The 20,453-nt window shown below is 45.0% G+C and overlaps 2 protein-coding genes across 4 annotated transcripts in view; one reads left to right on the top strand and one right to left on the bottom strand.

The window, feature by feature from the left end:
• The window catches only part of LOC113452052 (C-type lectin lectoxin-Thr1-like), a 156,930-nt gene that overhangs the window by 120,638 nt on the left and 15,839 nt on the right, over positions 1 to 20,453 (top strand). The gene's annotated exons all lie outside the window — the stretch shown is intronic.
• LOC148125719 (regenerating islet-derived protein 4-like) lies at positions 3,384 to 12,808 on the bottom strand. Of its 2 annotated transcripts, none has more exons than XM_087935441.1 (6): positions 12,715 to 12,808; positions 11,691 to 11,753; positions 8,812 to 8,921; positions 7,684 to 7,821; positions 4,789 to 4,903; positions 3,384 to 3,652 (listed from the first exon to the last, which is right to left on the bottom strand). In XM_087935441.1, exons 2-6 carry the CDS (start codon positions 11,743 to 11,745, stop codon positions 3,582 to 3,584), a joined length of 489 nt encoding a protein of 162 aa, XP_087791567.1. In that variant the 5' UTR covers positions 11,746 to 11,753; positions 12,715 to 12,808; the 3' UTR covers positions 3,384 to 3,581. The 2 variants fall into 2 exon arrangements, with proteins under 2 accessions (XP_087791567.1, XP_087791566.1); XM_087935440.1 differs by having other exon boundaries at positions 12,682 to 12,766.

Below are 20,453 nucleotides of genomic sequence, written 5' to 3'. Positions count from 1 at the left end.
GCTTGGGCAGGGGGTTGGACTAGATGACCTACAAGGTCCCTTCCAACTCTGATTATCTGTATCTGTAATAATGAAATGTTCAGAAAGCAACCCACAAACTCAGAGAATGCATCAGAGGTGGGTATTCATCAGGTTCTGACTAGTTCTGGAGAACCAAGAGTGGAAATGTTGAGTAGTTCAGAGAACCGGCCAATCCCACCTCTGACTGGCCCCACCAACCCCATATCTCTTCTCTGCCTCCCATTGAGTCCCAGTTGATTGGCTGGGTCTCCTTTGGTTGCCCTACACAGGAGAACAGAGCTGGAAAGCAGGTTAGTGGGGTGAGGAGGGAAGGGGGATTTTGCAGTATCCTTCCCCTGCCACGCCCACAAAGCCACGCCCACAGAAACGATAGTAAATAAAAAAAAATTGAATCCCACCACTGGGATGCACCCCCCAGCCAAGCCACAGATATTTGCAAACTCCTTTTGTCTTTCCAGGCCTCTCATCTTGGCAAGAAGCCAACGACTTCCTAAGAACTTCAAAAGATAAGCTTTTGAAATACCAGTTAACCAATAATCCTGTGGTTATGTGGCTGTAGCTGCCACATAGACTGTTCCTACTGCACACTCAGTGCCTGCAACCGCTCTTCCTATGTTTTAGTCTCTAGGCCTTTAACCGCCTTCGTTGTTCTTTTCTGCGCACTTTTTGAGGGTGTTGCTTTCACACAGTTTCAGCTATTGCTTGAGTTTTGCTTGTGTTTGAAATGCACCTTGGTTGCAATAAAGGTCCTTCTTTTCATTTGCATATCAATTTCTACCAAAGCTAGGAAGCTCACCTGTCATCTCTGGGCAAACTTTGGGGGAAGCTAGATATGAGCCAGCAGTGTGCGGCGGCAGCCAAAAAAGCCAATGCAATCCTAAATTGCATTAACAGAAGGATACAATCAAGATCAAGGGAGGTACCAATACCACTCTACAAAGCCTTAGTAAGGCCACACCTAGCGTTCTGCATCCACTTTTGGTCACCACACCATAAAAAGTTGTTGAGACTCTAGAAAGAATACACAGAAGAGCAACCAGGATGATTAGGGGACTGGAGACTAAAACATACGATGAATGGTTGCAGGAACTGGGCCTGGCTAGTCTAGGGAAGAGAAGGACCAGGGGAGACAGGAGAGCAGCCTTCTAATATTTGAGGGGCTGCCCCAAAGAAGAGGAGGGGGTCAAGCTATTTTCTAAAGCCCCTGAAGGCCAGACAAGGAATAATGGATGGAAACTGATCAGGGAGAGATTCAACCTCGATTGTTGATTGTTCTCACTGTCAGAAAATTTCTTCTTATTTCCAGGTTGAATCTCTCCTTGTTCAGTTTCCATCCATTATTCCTTGTCTGGCCTTTGGGTGCCTTAGAAAATAGCTTGACCCCCTTCCTCCTCCTCTCTGGGGCAGCCCCTCAAATACTGGAAGATGCTGCCATATACATACTAACGGTCTCCCCTTCTGCTTGTGCTCGCTGAGTAAAGGCATGTTGTCTCGCAATTTGGGAAGGTTTGGGGGCGTAATCGTTACTCAGGATTTCCTGGAGGGCTTCCCAGGAGACCTCTTTCACAGATTGCGGTGCCAATAAAGCGGTGGAAGTGTCGAAGACAGCTGCCCCAGAGAAATTTAGAAAATAAGCTTTTTTTCTGTGGTTTGAAATGTCCGCCAAGTCAGCAGCATCTAAAAAACACTCTAATCTATTAATGTAAGAATACCATGTCTCTGTTGTGGGATGGAAACACGGGAATGATGGCGGGGAAGACATCTCCTCAGCCTGCCGAGGTAACTGAACAGTGTGCGTCGAATGCTTCAGGGATCTTGTACGCCTTTATCGCATCTATCCCATCCTCATCGCCAGTTTTGTGAAGGTAAAGACGACGTCCGCGATCTCGAAAGATAACCTTTTATTAACTATCAAACATTTACTGTAACTCTTAACGGTTAACGGGTTGCCGCAGTAGCTGCTGAATGTGCGGAACGGCTGACAGGAATGAGCAACAGCTGATGCGGTCTGACAGCTCCCTTTATCTGGTTCGCTGTCAGATGGCTCAGCCAACGAGAATGAACTTCAGTTCCCGCCCGGCTCTGCCGATCATCACAGTTATCCTGACAAATTCTTCTGCAGGCTTGTAGTGTAGCTCTTCTTTGACCCCCCCAGATCTGAATTCTGCTCCAAGGAACCCAGTTTTTCAATGGGACAATCAACTAGAACAGGGGTCCCCAAACTTGGCAACTTTAAGACTTGTGGATTTGAACTCCCAGAATTCTCCAGCCATCTGGCTGGAGAATTCTGGGAGTTGAAGTCCACAAAGTTGCCAAGTTTGGAGACCTCCGAACTAGAACATCAAGACAGGCAGGAATAATGGTCTTTCCTTGGACTTTTGAGAAGCCTTGGAAGTTCCAAAGCTGGACAAGTAAACCCGGCTAAAGACTTCCTCTCATTGGACTTCCCATCCTAGTTACTTTCATATGCTTTGGGTGGTTGTCCCAAGCCAGATCATGGCCATGATCTTCACCTCATCTGACTCAAAGTCTAAGAATGAAGACCCACATCTTAATGACTTTATAGATAAAGTCTTTGTGGTAGAAGCAAGATAACCTGACATGTTTTATCTCTGGGCATACCCGAGAGGACCTCATGAGGTCAGTCAGTCACCAGACGCCATGATCCAGAAATATGTAATTGAACAGGCTAACTCCAGAGGGTTGGTTGATTGATTGTGTGCCTTCAACATTTAGCAATGAGATGGACTTTCTCCTTGATGATGTTTCCCCACCCAGATCCTCCAGGTCTTATTGTACTCTCTGCCAAGACAACCGAGTCCACTTGGTTGGTCTTCACGCTCTTCTCTCTCCTTCTACCCTCCCCAGAATTAAAGCCTTGCCTGCAGAGGTAGATTTTTGCATAATGTCTACAAAGTAGAAAAGTAATTTGACCCTGGACCCCAACCCCTCATTGCATACAGCACTGTGATGAATCCCAGCCTTGGGGATTTCCTTTGGACCTTGGCCTCTGATCTAAGAGCCCTGGCAGCTGATCTGTCTCCAGTGGGGAGAGGGAAAGTAGCAGCCCTGCTTTGCAGCTCAAACACCCCGGAAGGGACACGACTTCTGGCTGCCCAGAACCTACAGGAGGTGCCAATGAACCAGAAGACAAGTGTCATGAATGCATTTCTTTCTTCCAGCTTTTGCTGGTTAATGTTTTTGGTCCTGAGAGAAGGACCCCAGGAGAGGAGCCGATAGGGTTGCATTGGGTGTTTTGTGCCCAGAAAGTCAACTGCAGATACGACCCCCTCTTCCCCCTGAGATTTATTCAGCAGGGGCCCTGGGCCTCCCGGGAGAGAAAGGCCAAACTCAAGACAAAGGCAGAGCAATAGACTTTATTCTCAAGCGAGGGCCACGTTCGTCAGAAAGAGAGGAAGAGAAGCAAGGAACCAACTGCTTGGCATTCAGTTGGCCTTTGGGGAAAAGAGGTTTTGCACACAGAGAAGGTGGAACCCAAAGATCTCAGCTCAGGTGTCCGATCCATGGGGAGCCCCTCTAACTCCATCTCCAAACTCGGCTTAAGCGGGCTTCCATTTGCAGAGAAAAGGAAATTTTCTGCTACAGTCCTGCTCAGACCAACTCAGGTGCCCTGAAAGAAAGGAACATGGGTGGTGCGTCAGCCTTTAGAGCCTGATGTGGCATAGGATTGGGCCACTAGCAGACTATCCTTTCTCAAATACATCTCCCTGTCCACTCATGGGGGTGGGGGTGTCATGCACAAATAGCTCCAATCCACAAGAATCTAGTCAACTAACGGTCAAAGCCAAATTGGCACTAAGTAAGGCTCAACAGAATTCAAGGGGACTGGAGTTGGGTCTCTGGTGGCAACGCAAAGACTTCAAACGGATGACAAGTTTAACTCCGCCTTCCAGCTCAGCCCGCTGCTCTCCTACAGGTGGGGTGTCATATACTGCAGCTCCCCTCATCTACGCCTTGCCTTCTGGTGGGATCTAGGAAGGGTCCATGTTCGGTGGCTGCCTCCCTGTTCTAGAGCAGTCTTCCTGCTGAGCTACGACGGACTCGACTCTTTCATAAAGGCAGCTAAGACTTGGCCCTTCCCTCCAGCCTTTGGGTCTCCGCTTGGGGGGTTCTGGGAGCTGAAACCCTCACTTCTTAAAGCTGCCCATCTTGAAAAACACTGCATTGATCGATTCTATTCCGATGGCTGTTTTGCACACCTGGCTTTACTTTTTGAAACGAAATACAGTCCATGTTTTAGGTTGTATGTTTATTTTCGGTGCTGTGGGCCACCCAGAGTCCCCTCGATTGAGCTGGGTGGCCAATGGAAATCTCCATGTCTGAAATGAAACCAGGAATCCACAAACCTCTCCAGCTTTGAGAGTGAATGAGGAATAATAGCAGAAAGAAGCAGTTAGATGAGGTTGCCGCTGCGACAAATGCTGAGATGGTGAACTACCATTTTGTGAGGCTCTGGAAATGCCTAACTTTTTGCCTGTTACGGTTTTCCAATAAATACTTTAAATCAGCCACTTTCCAAAAAAGAATCCTTCCATTTGAGCATTATTCCCACAATCTCTCCTTTCCCTTCCCCTCCCTCCCCTTCCCTGTCTTCCCTCCCCCTTTTTCCTTTCCCCTTTTCCTTCCTTTCCCTTTCTCTTCCCTTCCCTTCCCGTTTTCCTTCTCTTCCCCTCCCCTCCCCTGCTTTCCTGGAATTACAGATGCAAATTCCAACCCCCCTAAGGAATTATGGTTTTTCATACTGACCATATACAGGAGAGAAGGCAGCACAATGTTCATTGTAAGACACCACGAACGATGTTGCCGAGTTGAACTTTCTGTACTTGGATCGTGATCCATCAGTCCAGCGCCATGCACTAGCCTGCGCCGTGCGGAATAAAGCATTTTGAAGTGGGTGAGTGGGGGACACGGGGTGGGGGGGGGAGAGAGAGAATTTTAAATTCCGATTCTGAATTCAGCTCAAATTAATTCAAAGGGGGAAGTCCTGTTAAATAGGTTTTTTGTGCAAAGCAGGCCCCTCACGCCCATTACAGAGACTCAGTGAGGCTCTTGGGATGCAGGAAGCGGTAGGTAAGTCCAAGCGCTGTTGCTACCGGCCTCACTGTACCCAGAACCCAAGGTCCCCTGAGCCTTTGAGTCATGACCCAACTAGGAAGCATCATCAATGCTAGGAGGGAGTGTGGGGGGAGGGGGAGGAGGAAGAGGAGGAGGAGGGGGGAAGGACGACTGTGGGGTCCTTGGTGCTCTCTGAGCCTGGAGTTTTTCTTGCAGGCCTTTCACGACCCAACTAGGAAGCATCATCAGTGCTAGGAGGGACTGTGGGGTTTTCTGACTTTACAATCAAAGAAATAAACAATCCCCCAATCCAGGAACTCCCACCTCAGACAAACCAAGTAAGGAACAGCCTAACCACGGAGCCACCAAGCCCACTCCCACCAGCACAGGCAGGGCCATGGAGCAACCCCCACCCTCCCTTCTAGCACTGAAGCTATTACCTAGTTGGGTCATGAAAGTTTTGCAAGAAAGCAAAGAGAGAGGGCAGAGAGGGAGGGAGAGAGGGAGGGGGAGAAGGAGGGAGAGGGAGGGAGAGGGAAAGGGAGAGAGATGGAGAGGGAGAAGGAGAAGGAGAGAGAGAGGGAGGGAGAGGGAAAGGGAGAGGGAGAGAGACGGAGAGGAAGGAGAGAGAGAGGGAGGGAGGGAGGAAGGGAGGGAGAGGGAGAAAGAGGGAGGGAGAGGGAAAAGGAGAGGGAGAGAGATGGAGAGGGAGAAGGAGAAGGAGAGAGAGGGAGAAAGAGGGAGGGAGAGGGAAAAGGAGAGGGAGAGAGACGGAGAGGGAGAAGGAGAGAGAGGGAGGGAGGAAGGAAGGGAGGGAGAGGGAGAAAGAGGGAGGGAGAGGGAAAGGGAGAGGGAGAGAGATGGAGAGGAGAAGGAGAAGGAGAAGGAGAGAGAGAGGGAGAGGAGGAAGGGAGGGAGGGAGGGGGAGGGGAGAGGATCAAGGACCCCATAGAACAGTTACTTCCTTTTGGGGGAGGGGGATTTTACTCCTGGGGATGTAACCTAAAATCCCATTTGTCCCTTTTTTGCAGCTGCATCCCAGCCAGGAGGTCTCCTTCGTGTGACTCTGGTGCTTTTCGTTTTTACTTCCTAAGAAAAGAACTGTTGCGTTCAGACTGTCTGCCTCACTCTCCGGTTCCTCTGAGGGCGAGCTCCGTCTCTAGGGCTGCCTTTCTGGTCATTTTAAGGGGTGTGGACTTCAACTCCCCGACTTCTACCCCCTCTGGGGAAACGTGAGAGTGGAAGTCTAGGGCTCTTAAAAGGGGGAAGGCTGAGACACCCCCCCTACGGTCTCCTCTCCGGGGCAAACTCTGGGAGAGGGTGGAGGGCGGGGGTGGGGGAGGATTGGCAGGCTGGGGTCTGCGGGGTGGCCAAGAGTTGGGCAAGACTTAGCAACTGAACAAGAGCCGCAAGGTCATTGTCCAGGCCAGTTTAACCCTCCTGCCCCTTCTGCATTCAAAGCAACGATGGAAATCTAGACAAGCCCAAGATCCGGGATTGATTCCTGCGGTGTCCAGTTCTGGCGACTGTGTTTCAGGAAGAGCCTCGACAAACGGAAGAGTCTCCAGAGCAATCAAGATGAAAAAGGGGCTTAGAAAGAAAACTTGGGGAGAACTTTGGGTTGCAAACACGACATGGGTTTGTCTCGGAGAAGAGAAAGTTGTGGTGAGTTGTGGTATCTACAAAGAGCAGGAGACCAAAATAAACGATCTCCAGATCTCTTCCAATTGCACATGATTGGGAATCTAATTGTCAGGATGATGTTGAGTTTCCCTTCATTCTCAAGATCCCGTGAGACACCATGAGCTTGGGGATTGGCCATCTACTGGAGTCCTGTCGGCTTTCAAAGGCTGCGCTGAAATCAGGATATATGACGTCTGCTGCACGACCATAATCCACTAAACTATCTGAGGAAACAGTAGGAGGGAGATCATTGGGCAGGATTTATACCTGACAGTTATGACATTGCGATCGATCTCTTTATCATCTCCGCAAGAATCTCCCCAGGTATCAATATCAGACTGTCTACAGCTGCATTTTTGCCTCCCCCCCTTGAAGACAGGGGCGTAGTTTCTCCTCCTCCAAGCCAACTGGCACTTCCACCCCCCTCCAGGATTTCTCAGGGACAATTCACAAAAGTTCCTCCCAACCATCAACTAAAACCTGAGGACCTGAAGGTGTTTCCTGACCATGTTTCTATCCGTTTCAGCTTCCAACCCCGCCCCTTCCTCCTACTCTTCCTACTTCCCTGGTAGAAAACATGGTTTTCATATCGAAAAACACTGAGCCGATTTAGATCCTATTAGCTATTAAAAAGGATCCCGCAGGGAGAAATCCCTCCCTGACTATAGACCTGCTTCTTTGTGATCTGAAGGGGAATTGGGCTGCTGGCTTTGGGGTCCTTTGTCCTTGCGTCCCCTCGGGTCAGGAGCAGCAATGGGCTGGTGTTGTATCCAAACTGACATCAGGGAATGGAGACGGAAGATGGTTGATGGGCTCTTCAAGGACGCCATCAATCACTACTCAAGAAATATCCGTATGGAAACATCTGCTACTTGCTCAGAGACAGGAGGACCGAGTACTCACCAGATTCTCTCGTTGGAGCCCAATCCAGACGTGGTTATTCTCTGTATTTTCTTTATTGACATAGGCACCAACGGTTTCTGCCTGCTTGTCTCTTGTGAAAGATGCTAAATGGCCTCTCCATTTGTACTGACACTCTTCCTGCAGAGAAGAACCAAAACTATCTTAGCGCCAACAAACCATGTTGTCCATTGCAGGGCTGCTACAATCCAAACCTCCCAACCCAGGAATTTTGCAGTTTAGTCAGACAAGGTCCTCTCAGCTATGTCCTGCAGTAGAAGTTTTTCTAAGAGGAGCTGCAAATGTGAGCGTGACTTTCTTGCCCAACAAGGAAAAATAAAGAAAAAAAATATATATTGGGGAAGATGACTCTCGTGCTTATGAGTGAGGCGTGAAAGTGGCGTCAGAAGTGGGATATCCGTAAAAAACTGGGAGATGCAAACAAGGTGGGGGAAGAGAGAAGAGGGAAGGAGGTGCGTGTTTGTGTGTGGAAATAAAGAGACACTCTGAGAGACAAGGGGTCACTCTGAAGCAACGTGGCTTGAATTTTCGAAGGCCCTCATTTAACAACCACAACTGGGGCTGGCAATTCAGTCATTTAGCCAAACAATTGCTAAGTAAATGGCCACTGTCATAAATGTGAGGATTGGCCCTAAAGATACCTTTCCACCACTGTCATAACTGTGAATGGTTGCTAAGGGGGGTGGGGGAGACACCTGTTAACCCTGTGATTGTTGGCCTTGTTCCCACAACATGGATAAGGCAATAGCTGAGTTGCACAACATGTTGAATCACACAATATTCAATCCCCTTTAAGAAGCAGTTGGATATCTCATTCGAGTTTTACTTCCTTTGACAAATTTCACTCAGATATTGAAGTAGAGCCAACCCATTAATCCCGTTTAACTAACAGGAATTCAACAGAATTATTAAAATATTTTGTTTTACTCTTTCTTGAAGACTTTCATCCTTTTTTTAAAAAGGGGGAAAATCATACAGCAGGTGCTCTTCATTTTAAAAAAATGACATCAACTTTTGGGCCTTGTGAAGTTGGCAAAACTCTGGGCCAGATTAAGGGAATTCTTCCTGCTCAGGTGAGGTACCGCAGGTAAAGTACCTCCGGTTAGTTACCTCAGCTTCTTGAAAGGTGGCCATATCTTCATAGAACTTGTAGCAATACCACTGGCTTCTGTCTCGGTTGGCAAAGGTGCCAGAAGGACAGACAGTCCGACCATATGGACCTGCTTGGAAAAGAGAATAAAAATGGACTTTTTCCTCACGGAGATTAACATGGTTGAGAAATCCTTGAGCAAAAGAGACGTTTATAACAACTTGATAAACATTCCTGAGAAGAAAAAGCCTTTTATTCCATGAAGATAAGCTGGAAGGAGGGACTTAAACTGAATGAGTCAATTGGAATTAGATGGATTTTTATCAGTCTCATATTTGTAATTGAAAAAGTCATCATGTAAAGTGGGTTTGAAATGTATTTGGTTTCCTTTATATTTAATGCTTAAGTAACTTTTAAAGCTTGTAAAATATTACTGAAAGTCTATTAAAAAGTATCTATGTTAAGAGAAACCTAAAGAAAAAGATGTATTAGCTTAAAGAAAAGTTTAGAGTTTTAATATGGATAAAAAAGTATTTTTTCCCTTTAAGGTTAAAATATCTAAATGAATACAGTGAATTTCATTAATATAAATGATAGTTTATAAAGATTATTAAGTGCAAATAGAAATATATATTATTCCCACAGCAAGGGAGATAAAGCAGAAATGGTTAAATTGACTGCTTTATTCAAATAAGAGAATACATTTGTTTTTATTTGGATATCACTTCTGGATTTTGTGCTTGTGATGAAAAACATATATGAAACTTTGACTTTGGTTTTGATTTTGTGGATTTGATAGATTTGTTGTTAGAAGAAAGAGGCTGATAAGAAATGAACGGACCATCAAATGTTCAAAATAGGAGACCTTGTATATCTCTCCACTAAATATCTAAATTTGGGGCTGCCATCTAAGAAACTGGGTCCTAAATATATTGGTCCATTTCCAGTGATTAAGATAATCAATCCTGTCACAATACAATTGAAATTACCATCACGATTTAGATGAATGTACCCGGTTTTCCATATTAGCCTCATTAAACCGACAGGCATGGCAAATTCTGACACCCAATCTGATCGTCCAGGTCCTGTTCAAGATGATCACTATGAGATTCGTGAAATACTCGATTCCTGTAGACATAGGGGAACTTTGCAATACTTGGTTCGTTGGAAAGGGTATCCCCTGTCGGAGGATTATGGGAGGCATCCTGGGTGGTCTATTCGGAGGTGCACGACCCTTGGCTATGCCGACAGTTTCACCTAAATTATCCTGCCAAGGAAGAGGGAGACAATGCATAGGGTTTCATCTGTTCATTCTCTTTTTCTAGGTGGTTCTCTGGTAGAGGGGGCAGCCTGTCAGGCTCCGTTAGGGATGATAGATGATCTGAGCCCGGGTCAGCATATTTGCAGGAGTAGCCATCCCACCCTGCCGATGATAGAGGCTTCTGAGGAATTGCGACAGCTGCAGCACCGGAGAATTATAATGTGTGAAGGGATCCTCCGTCGTCCTGTAACTTGAAGGGAAACTCCTATCTGTGTTTGATGGATTGTTGGACGTTAATTAGATGATTCTGACAAAGCCCAACGGAAAGAGATAACAGTCGGTGCAGTAGTTGAATCAACTGGGCTGAAGAAACGGGTGATTTGCAATCAGATAGGAAGCATGAGCAATGGATAGGTGATAAAGAAGGAAATGGTGGACTTATTAAGTAAACCGGATGATCGGAATAAAGGGTGATTAAGGGAATAATTAGGGGCGTGGATAGGGGATAGAAGCATTTAGGTGGGTGTCTTTCCACCTTTAAATAACACTGTAAGGCAGAAGCTTCCAGTCCTAACCTAGATCGGTTGGGATACCATTCCTGTCGGATGGAAAATTTGTTGTTTGACGTTAAAACCCTTGAAACCTGCTTTCTGCTCTGCATGGTGGTTGGTGGCTTGTGTGCAAATCTACAAGTTTTCAAAGACTGGCTGAGAATTGCCTTCACGATAAACCAGTGCATTGTATTACGTGCATGATGTACACTTGTTTGCATTTGATTTCTAATTTCCGATTGACCTCACGTGGGCCAGACAGAGAGAGTCAAAAGGCCAGATGTGACCCAGGGGATGTAAAACGGCCCAGGTCCTGTTTAGTGGAAGTATGCCAACTTCACCCTGTAGATACCAGTATCTGGTGTCCATATAATGAGACACGGAGGCCTTCTGGATTAGATTAACAGAGTTGAAAGGGACATTGTAGGTCATCTAGTCCAATATGCCCCCTGCCCAAGCAGGAGACCCTACACCATTTCTGACAGAAGGCAGCCCAGTCTCTCCTTGAAGGTTTCCAGTGAGAAAGCAGCCACAACTTCTGAAGCACCCACAATTTTCCGAAGGAAATTTCTCCTTGTTTCCAGGTTAAATCTCTCCTTGTTCAGCTTCCATCCATTATTCCTTGTCTGGCCTACAGGTGCTTTAGAAAATAGCTTGAGCCCTTCCTCTTCCTCTCTGGGGCAGCCCCTCAAATACTGGAAGACTGCTATGATGTTTCCCCTGGTCCTTCTCTTCCCTAGACTAGTCATGCCTGTTCATCGTATGTTTGAGCCTCCAGTCCCCTCATCATCCTAGTTGCCCTTCTCTGCTCTGTTTCTAGAGGCTCAACATCTTTTTAATAGCGTGGGGACCAAAATTGGATGCGGTACTCTAGGTGTGGCCTTACTAAGGCTTTATAGAGTGGTATTAGTACCTCCCTTGATCTTGAGTAACTCCATCTCTCCATGCCTTTCTGGATTCATCTAAATGGATCAGAACTAGAAGCATTAAGCATCAATCCCCCATTAAGAATAAAACATTAAAATAAGCCAAGGACTAGATAAATGGTGACCCATGGGATATCTCAACTTTGCTGGCGACAACTCACCTGCCCAGGTAAGGCTGCCCAAGAGGCCAAAGATGAAGCAAGTGATGAGAAGCATCTCCAAACCTGAGGAGGGAAACAGAAGTTGAGAAGAACCTTGAATGTCCTCCAACCACACCAGGTCACCCCCTTTTTTGGGTGTCCCTCCCTCAGAAGGAAGAACCCAGCACTCGTCTCAACTGTGAATCCCGCCTGTTCGTCTCTGTATTGCAGCCCCCTCCCCAAATACTACCCTGAGCGATGGGTAGAGACCCCGGTCTGCCGGGAATCACAGCCTGTAATTCTCCAAAGGTGGATTCTGAGCTTCTGGCTCTCGTGGTTGGTTCCTCCCTCTGTGACCATTAAGATCTGGGCCACAGCAGGTGTGATCCAGGATGGAAGGAGGGTGTAAAGTCGGAGTAGGCCACCTCAGAGAAGAATTTGGAGAAGGGACCCTTAGCTAATCCTCAAGCCCAATGAACTCAACGCCTAAATGGAAGGGATTGAAGTTTTAAGCCCACCCACCCCACAATCTTGATTTTCCTCTTCCGTATCTCTTCATCTCTTCTACGGACAAGAAAAGCAATTCCCTCCCCCACTTCCTTTTAATCCCGTGAACTGGCTGCCAAAAATGGACAAAGAAATACCAGAAACACAGACAATGAGAACCATCCGTCTCTGTTATGAGAGACACGGGACTTTCCTGGGCTTTATAACACATCAGGTGCTCTGATGTGCCTCATCGGTCAAATAAAAAGTCTCTTGTGTCTTTTTGCCCTGGAATTCTTGCAAAGGAGGTTGAAAAATTTCAAGCTGTGGGCATTTTTTTTTTTAAAGAAGAGTGGATGCCTTTATAAAAATAAGACAGAAAAAAGAAAGAAATCAAAGAAAAATAAAAAAGTGGAAAAAAGCCAAAAGTTACAGAAAAAAAAGAAAAGGACAAAATGCTAAGAAGTAGCTTTCTTCACAGCAGTTATGCGTACAAATACGTTGTCATCTCTTTCAGTCAAGTTACCTTAAAGTTCTTTCTATAATCTATGGCTCTCACCTTCAATGGGGGATCCAATCGGAAGGCGAAATCCTCTAAATCACCAAGGTCTCTTTTCCAGCTTATATACCGGAGCTCCCAAGATCACACCCTACAGGGCAAGAGAAGGTGATGCAAAGCAGGTGATCCAGAAAGCATGTAGACACCCCCTCCCTCCTCCCCTCCCCTCCCCTCACTGTGTTTTCTTCCTGACTCCCCCTAGAAACAGGCAACACCAAACGCAACTCAACTCAATCAATAATAATTCAAGAAAGGCCAATACTTGTGAGTGAAGATCACTGATACACTCTTAGTTTTGCAACTGGGACACTGCAACAGGTTCTGCCAGATCCTTCTTCTCTTCCTTCTCCTTCTTCTCCTCCTCCTCCTCCTCCTTCTCCTCCTCCTATTCCACCTTCTTCTCTTCCTTCTTCTTCTCTTCCTCCTCCTCCTCCTCCTTCTTCTCCTCCTTCTTCTCCTTCTCTTTCTCCTTCTCTTTCTCTTCCTTCTCCTTCTCCTCCTCCTCCATCTTCACCTTCTTCTCTTTCTCTTCCTTCTCCTCCTTCTCTTCCTCCTTCTTCTTTTCTTCCTTCTCCTCTTTCTCCTTCTCCTCCTCCTTCTTGTCTTTCTCCTTCTCCTCCTTCTCCTTCTCTTCCTTCTGCTTCTCCTTCTCTTTCTTGTTCTCCTTCTCTTTCTCTTCCTTCTCCTTCTCCGCCACCTTCTTCTCCTTCTCTTCCTTCTCCTTCTCTTCCTTCTCTTTCTCTTCCTTCTCCTTCTCCTCCTCCTCTTCCTCCACACATCAAAGGGGGGAAGGAAGGGGGAGAGCAGAGAGATTGTGGTGGTGGGTTGTGGGGAAATGCACTCTGGAGTCGCAGGAGGTCTTTCCCAGGGGTCAGCTTGGAATGTGTGGTAGGTCAAAAGAGAGCAAGTCGGATCCTCCCCAGCACTTCACAGAGCAAATCTGTAGTCATGGCAAATATTTGCTTTAGTCCAGCAAGATTCTGTCCGTAGGCAAATCACAATAAAGGAACTTTTCAGAAGTAGCGTAACTCCATGGGTGATTCTCGGTTCTTTGGGGCCTGACATGGATTCAGATCAAAGGAAAGAAATGGGCCAAGAAAGAAATGCTGACAGGAACTTTAATGGGCCCCAAATAAGCTGCCATATCTAAAGGTTCATGATGGCACGCAAGCGGAGTAGACAAACGCTAGGAAGGAACGAAGGAAACAAACAAACAAAATTGAAAAAAGGAAGTTGGGACTGAGCACCTGGAAAAACCCACCCAAAGTCCCTTCAGTGTGTGGGTGTGGAAAAGCAAATAGATACACATCGTAGCCAGGCGAGTGACCATAGCTGAAACCAGGAGCAAATGTGTAACGCCATCTCCTCCAGCCAGATAATGCAGCTGCTTGCACATTACCTGAGGTAGCTGAAGCTGAAGTAACCCAACACATCTCACACTCTACCTGCCAACCCACAAGGCCTCTTAGGGCTGGGGAGGGTGACTTGCTTCCCTCCATACTTGGATGCCTTAGGAAAAGGCAGTTATGCAGCCTATCTGGCCAACAGTTGACTGACTGTGGGAGTCCTACGGGAGGCATTTTTCTTGTTTAAATGTTGATACGATGCCTCCCCAGTGATGCTGAACCAACTCGGTGTCTATTCCACCCACATCATAAACACCGTTCTTACTCCAAAGATTCTCACCTCTTCCACATTTGTTTATTCAGTACCATCTGATCTGAGGGCCACGTCATCTACTACTACAACAGATATTTTGCATTGACCCTCCATGAGGTTTTTCATGGTCCAATACAGGAGATGTTACTTACTGCCTTGAACTCAAATGATCCACACATCTCAGACTAGGCTTCTATAAGTCGTGTGATCCCAGTTACGTGGCCTATTTTGCCCACAGTTCACTGACTGGAGAAGTGAAGGTCCTCTGGCAGCCATTTTACTTGTTTATATGTAGCATGGATGCCATGACAATTATGGGGTTCTTAATAGGTGCCAAGTGAAGACCATTCTGTTTGAAGTTCTCACTTGCCTGACATGGCACAGGGTGTCCTGCTTGAGCAGAGGGTTAGACTAGAAGACCTCCAAAGTCCCTTCCAACTCTGTTATTTTTTTGTTCTGTAACTTTCCCATGCTTTTAGGTGGGCTTTTAATTATGTTTTCATCCGCCCTGTTTTAGATTTTGAATGAGTATCTTCCTGCTCCCTAATTTAAATGGTGTTTCCCATTTGCCTTTGATTTTACCGCATTGTGCATGTTTTTATTTGAATGGTATTTATAGTGTAACTTATTGTAAATGCTCCATCTACAACCATTAGGCTGCTTAAAAGGGTGAGAAATAAATTAATATAATGTATATTCATGTTTCCATGAAAGTTTTGAAAAGAAAATAAAGCTTGAGAAATGAGTATACCAAGGCTTTCGCACCAGCAAATAGATCAGCTCTAAAGAATATCTGTTTTTAACATAACTCCCCATGCTTGGTTAGCTATTCTGGGGCTTAATGTGGCATCCAAAGCTTTTTGCGGGTGGGGTTCAGCTTGCTGTTGGTGCACAAATACAAAAACTAGGTCCAAATTAAAGGGGTGATATGAGAAAGACATTGGGAAAAGTGGGGGAGGGATTTTGCAGACAAGACTGCATAAAACCAGCATTGGTGGTTTTGTGGTTCAGCGTTTCTTCAAAATCCAGCTGTCAAATTAGGAGATTGTGTGAACAAACCCTTTACCCTTCCCTTAAGAACAGAAATTCCGTTCTCTTCCACTTGCACTGCAGTTTTAGCATATTGCGGGAACACAGACATATTGCAACCTCAGTTAAAGTCTTAGCGTGTTGTGGGAACCATGAAACGCCTGCAACCAAACAGGAAAGAGGGATTTTATTAAACCCTTCAATTAACCTACACCAAAGCTTTTGAAAGCTTTTGTTGCCCTAATCAATGTCTAGAAACCAAAACTATTTGGTGTTTATAATGATTACATTACATGCCTATACAGGCACAGTAAATACTTCACAGCATGCAAGGGTTGCATTCCTTTTATATGGTTTCAATCGTTGTCGGCTTTAGTATTGTGTTTGAGTTGCACCTTTGTGAAGATGCACAATGAAAGTGAAAGCTTCTCCATTCAGGAAAGCAGAATTCTTGAAACAATTAACATTTCAAAAGGATCCCTTTATTGAAAGGAAGGGTTTGCAGGACAAAAGAAGCAAGACGTAAAGGTTTCCGCACAATTTGGTTAGGATAAAGCAGCTAGAAGGTTCCCTCAGTCCGGTGTCGAATAAGCCAATCCACAGGTGTGAAGTTGTTTTGAGAATCACTGGCTAAGAAGGTGATAAGGAGCTTTTCCCAGGTGTCTCTTGCTGGAGGCTTTGGCACTGAGACAAACAAGATGGCCCTCTCCCCTTACATTCTTCTTCTTCTTCTTCTTCTTCTTCTTCTTCTTCTTCTTCTTCTTCTTCTTCTTCTTCTTCTTCTTCTTCTTCTTCTTCTTCTTCTTCTTCTTCTTCTTCTTCTTCTTCTTCTTCTTCTTCTTCTTCTTCTTCTTCTTCTTCTTCTTCTTCTTCTTCTTCTTCTTCTTCTTCTTCTTCTCCTCCTCCTCCTTCTCCTTCTCCTTCTTTTTCTTCCTCTTCCCTCCTCCTCCTCCTCCTGCTATATCCGTCATTGGATATTGGCAATCATGTTGGCGATCCTATTTTTGTCAACAACCACACAAAAAAGTGCTGCTGAGTTTTGTCTGAACCAGTCCCTTAGATTTTGAAGCCATGATCTTCTTCTGCCTGGACCTCATTTGCCTTAAATTTTTCCCCGGAGGATTAAGTGAAAGATGCCGTATTTTTTCAGGTATCACATCACAGGTCCAAAATATTCTAACTTTCACTTTTTTTATAGTTTTGATGATTTCCCTTGGCTTTTCCAGGCAGCTTATCACCTCCTTATTTCTGATTTTGTCAACCCAGCTTATATGTAACAGCCACCTGTAAATCCACCTTACATTTCCAAGAAGGTAAATCAAAGTACAGGATACATAAGCCTTAGGGAAAAGACTATAGACTAAGGAATGCATCCAGGCACCCTCCCCACCAGGATGGCAGGATCTGGATAGGGATCTATGGGTCCTGACAGGAATGGTTTTTTTTTCTTTTTTCTTTTGCCTATCAATTTCTGCCAGGATTGAACTTCTCCTCTGCGCAGAAGAAAGCCCTGAAATGAAAAGAAGCCTTCAGTTCTGACTTGTTAAGATATTTAAATTCAGTAGCTGGAACAGTGAGGTTGTACAATGAGCCAGAACACACTGTTGTAGTTGGCTGGTTGGACAAGTTTCCCTTTTTTCCTGCCTTTTTCTTCTGTCTGCTCTGCATGCTGTTTAGATTTACCTCATGATGTCCCTATGTCCCTATCTTGTCTGCTTGTGCATGAGGCAATCTGCACTGTGATTGGTTGCTGTGAGTGTAAAGGGGGAGTTTCCCCCTTTTCCCGCCTTTTTCGTCTGGGTCCTCTGAGTGCTGTTTAGATTTACCTCACAATGTCCCTATCTTGTCTGCTTGTGCATGAGGCAATCTGCACTGTGATTGGTTGCTGTGGGTGTAAAGGGGGTGTTTCCCTTTTTTCCTGCCTGTTTCTACTATTTTTTTCTATAAGGGTTAACTTACCTCATCATGTTCCTGTGTTCCTGACTATCTTGTCTGCTCTCTATATAAATATTCAGTATGTTTATTAATATAAAACTATAAATTTATGTCAGTGTCTCTAATTTCATTTGGACAATTGCTGCATAATTCCCTGCTGGCCCTTGTGCTGTCCCGTTCACTCGCACACATACATAATGGTGGTTTAATGAGTTTTATTAATATTCCCTAGCAATTCCCATCACCAGAAACCCAGAACTGTCCCTATTAAGTCCAGCCAAAAGCAGACTGATGTTAGTCCATAAAGCAATGGCCACTGGAAAGTTTCCCAAACAAGATAACCCCACCAGACCAAATTAAATCCACAACACAAGAGGGTTCACACGAGGCAAGAAAACTCCAGAGTTCACAAGGCACGATCCAAACTCAAGGCACAGTGTCAGTCCAAGGCAAGGCGGGAATCACAACAGCCAGGAAATGCTCAGCTACGAAACAAACACATTGTTCCCAGCATCGTCTCCATCTATCTGTGTTGCTAAAGAGCCGGCCTCAGGTGCAGCCCACCAAGAGGGATGAGCCTGCCTCCTTACGAGCAGTTGGGTTGACCTTCGCTGCTGCTGCTGCCTTTTCTCTGCCCTACATGTTCTCAGATTGGGTGCAGAAAAATGTATACAAATAAATCAATTTAAATTCCAGGCTTGAACCCTTCTACCAGCTGGGATGATTGCTCTCAAACAGAAGCTAAGCATTGACATGGAAAGAGGCCAAATACATTCAGCAAACTTACGTAGACAAAATAGATCTTTAAACACGGACTTACACAGAACCCTAAAAGGTGCAGCAGGAGGGGACATGGGGTCCATCTTGCTATAACACCCAGTCCTGGTTGCAGAAGTCAATACCTGGCCACCAAGTCAGTTCATTGCAGCCAAATCTTACCTGTCAAGCTTGGCTTGGCCACTGGAGGGCAAGCAAAGAACGTTTTTTGCATGCAAACACTGAACGGAGCTTTGGTTGGGATGTCATGGCTTCTATTTTTTTTTAAACCATGTACTAAAGACATCCCTCCCTAGGGACGCAGTGGCTCAGTGGCTAAGACACTGAGCTTCTTGATGAGAAAGGTCGGCAGTTCAGCAGTTCGAATCCCTAGCACCGTGTAATGGAGTGAGCTCCCGTTACTTGTCCCAGCTTCTTCCAACCTAGCAGTTCAAAAGCACGTAAAAAATGCAAGTAGAAAAATAGGGACCCCTTTGGTGGGAAGGGAACAGTGTTCTGTGTGCCTTTGAAGGCATTTAGTCATGCCGGCCACATGAGCATGGATATGTCTTCGGACAGCATTGGCTCTTTGGCTTTGTAATGGAGATGAGCACTGCCCCCTAGAGCCAGAAACGACTAGCACAGATGTGCCAGGAAGGGAACCTTTACCTCTACCTAAAGACATCCCTGCGTGATGAGTGTGGTAACCAGTGTATTGGCTTGCAAAGAGGCCCCTCAGTTAAATCACCTAGTTTGCACAGAAGGGTGTGAGCAGGCGGTGGTTGCTGTTGTGGTACCCTGGCTGAAATGTGCCAGAGTTGGCTAGGACTGCCCTGACTCTCAGCATGGAACTCTGCTTGTGGTATGGATGCAACTGAGGCTAGTAGCCTCACCTGCACCTTCTCTATTTTACTGCAAAGCATGTTATAAAAATGTTTTTTTTTTTTAGATACTTTCTGTGGAGTGCAACATCAGTATAACGTCTGGAAGATTTAGCTGTTGAAGAACCGTAGGATTTGCTCTAAAGTGCCTAGGGACATGCAACGTGTTATTCCCTTGAATGAAATGCAAGCTAAAAACTGTAGAACATGAAGAAACATGGAGTCCAGAGGTATAAGTTGGGTCAGGATTTAACCTTGTTGAGCTTCCTCCCTCTTACGCTGGTGGGGACTTGACTTTTTAATTATGTTCGCATGATATTCTCAGCCAAGGCAACTGCAGGTCCCCTAACTGTGTTTTTTTTTAAAAAAAAAAATCAAACTTACCATTCTATATCTATTATATAACTCCTCTCCACTTTTGCCTCATCTTAATTCATCTTAGAATGGTAAATAAGATGGGTAATGGTATATAAGAAGAGCGTGAATACAACTGAGTCCATACAAAAAGAGGTAATCTGGGGCCAAGTTACTTTCTAGAAGAAAGCTTTATGTTTTTTATGTCTGTGTTTTATGTGTGTGTGTTTAATTAAGAATTAAATAATAAAATCTCGGAAGAAGACTAGATGAGAATAATTATAAACAAGCCAGAGGGAAATATAAAGTTGATGACTGGATAGCAGATAAATCAGAAAGGAAATATGATTGAATAATGATTAAAGAGAAACAATGTGGAATTTGGTAAAGGGAATTTACGTGTTTATATGGAAATGGGATAAATTATAAGTATGTGATATAAAGCAATATGTTACCTGCCTTGTAAGGATCTACAATGGAAAGAGGTTTTATGTTTTTAATGTTTAATGATGTTTTGTCTTGTTTGTTTGTTTGTAAAATCAATAAAACTTGTTTAAAAAACAAACAAACTTGTATGCTCTATCAACAATTGAGAGTCCTCATTGACATAATCTATCAAACTGTTTACACTACACGTTCAGCAGGTCCTAAAGTACAGAACTACTATGTAGATGACACCCCAGAAAGAGTGCCTTACCCTTGCATTGTTGGGACTAAAAATTATTTCTGCCGAATTATGACTTAGTTTCCAGTAGCTGTAACTAGATACAGACCCAGCTGGGAAATATAGATAGATAGAATAGAATTCTTTATTGGCCAAGAGTGAATGGATACACAAGGAATTTGTCTTGGTGCAAATGCTCTCAGTGCACATAAAAGAAAAGATACATTCATCAAGAGTCAAGAATCAGAAGGTACAACACTTAACAATAGTCATATAATAAGAGTCATGTAACCCATAAATTTGTTATTTGTGAAATGTTATTTAGAATCCATGTTTTCTATTTTTCAAGTCTCACGTGTCACCAATGTCTTTGATGGTTGGATCACTTGCTTTCTGAGGATCGCATAGATGATGATCGCGTAGGGATTAAGCGAGGCCGTTAATTCCTGCTAGTCTGGATC

This window comes from Pseudonaja textilis, chromosome 5, assembly GCF_049901715.1.
Source record: "Pseudonaja textilis isolate UNSWEBS1 chromosome 5, rPseTex1.2, whole genome shotgun sequence".
In the NCBI taxonomy this organism is placed as follows: domain Eukaryota; kingdom Metazoa; phylum Chordata; class Lepidosauria; order Squamata; family Elapidae; genus Pseudonaja; species Pseudonaja textilis.
This window is presented reverse-complemented; position numbering and strand designations above follow the sequence as displayed.

What these genes read in the sequence shown, in the direction of transcription:
- LOC148125719 (XM_087935441.1), bottom strand. Translation starts at nt 11,745, where the DNA reads ATGCTTCTCATCACTTGCTTCATCTTTGGCCTCTTGGGCAGCCTTACC. An exon ending in GGCTCCAACGAGAGAATCTG is followed by an intron (nt 4,904 to 7,683) that starts GTGAGTACTCGG and finishes CGCACGGCGCAG; the next exon opens with GCTAGTGCATGGCGCTGGAC. An exon ending in TGCCTTCTCTCCTGTATATG is followed by an intron (nt 3,653 to 4,788) that starts GTCAGTATGAAA and finishes CCTTTCTTTCAG; the next exon opens with GGCACCTGAGTTGGTCTGAG.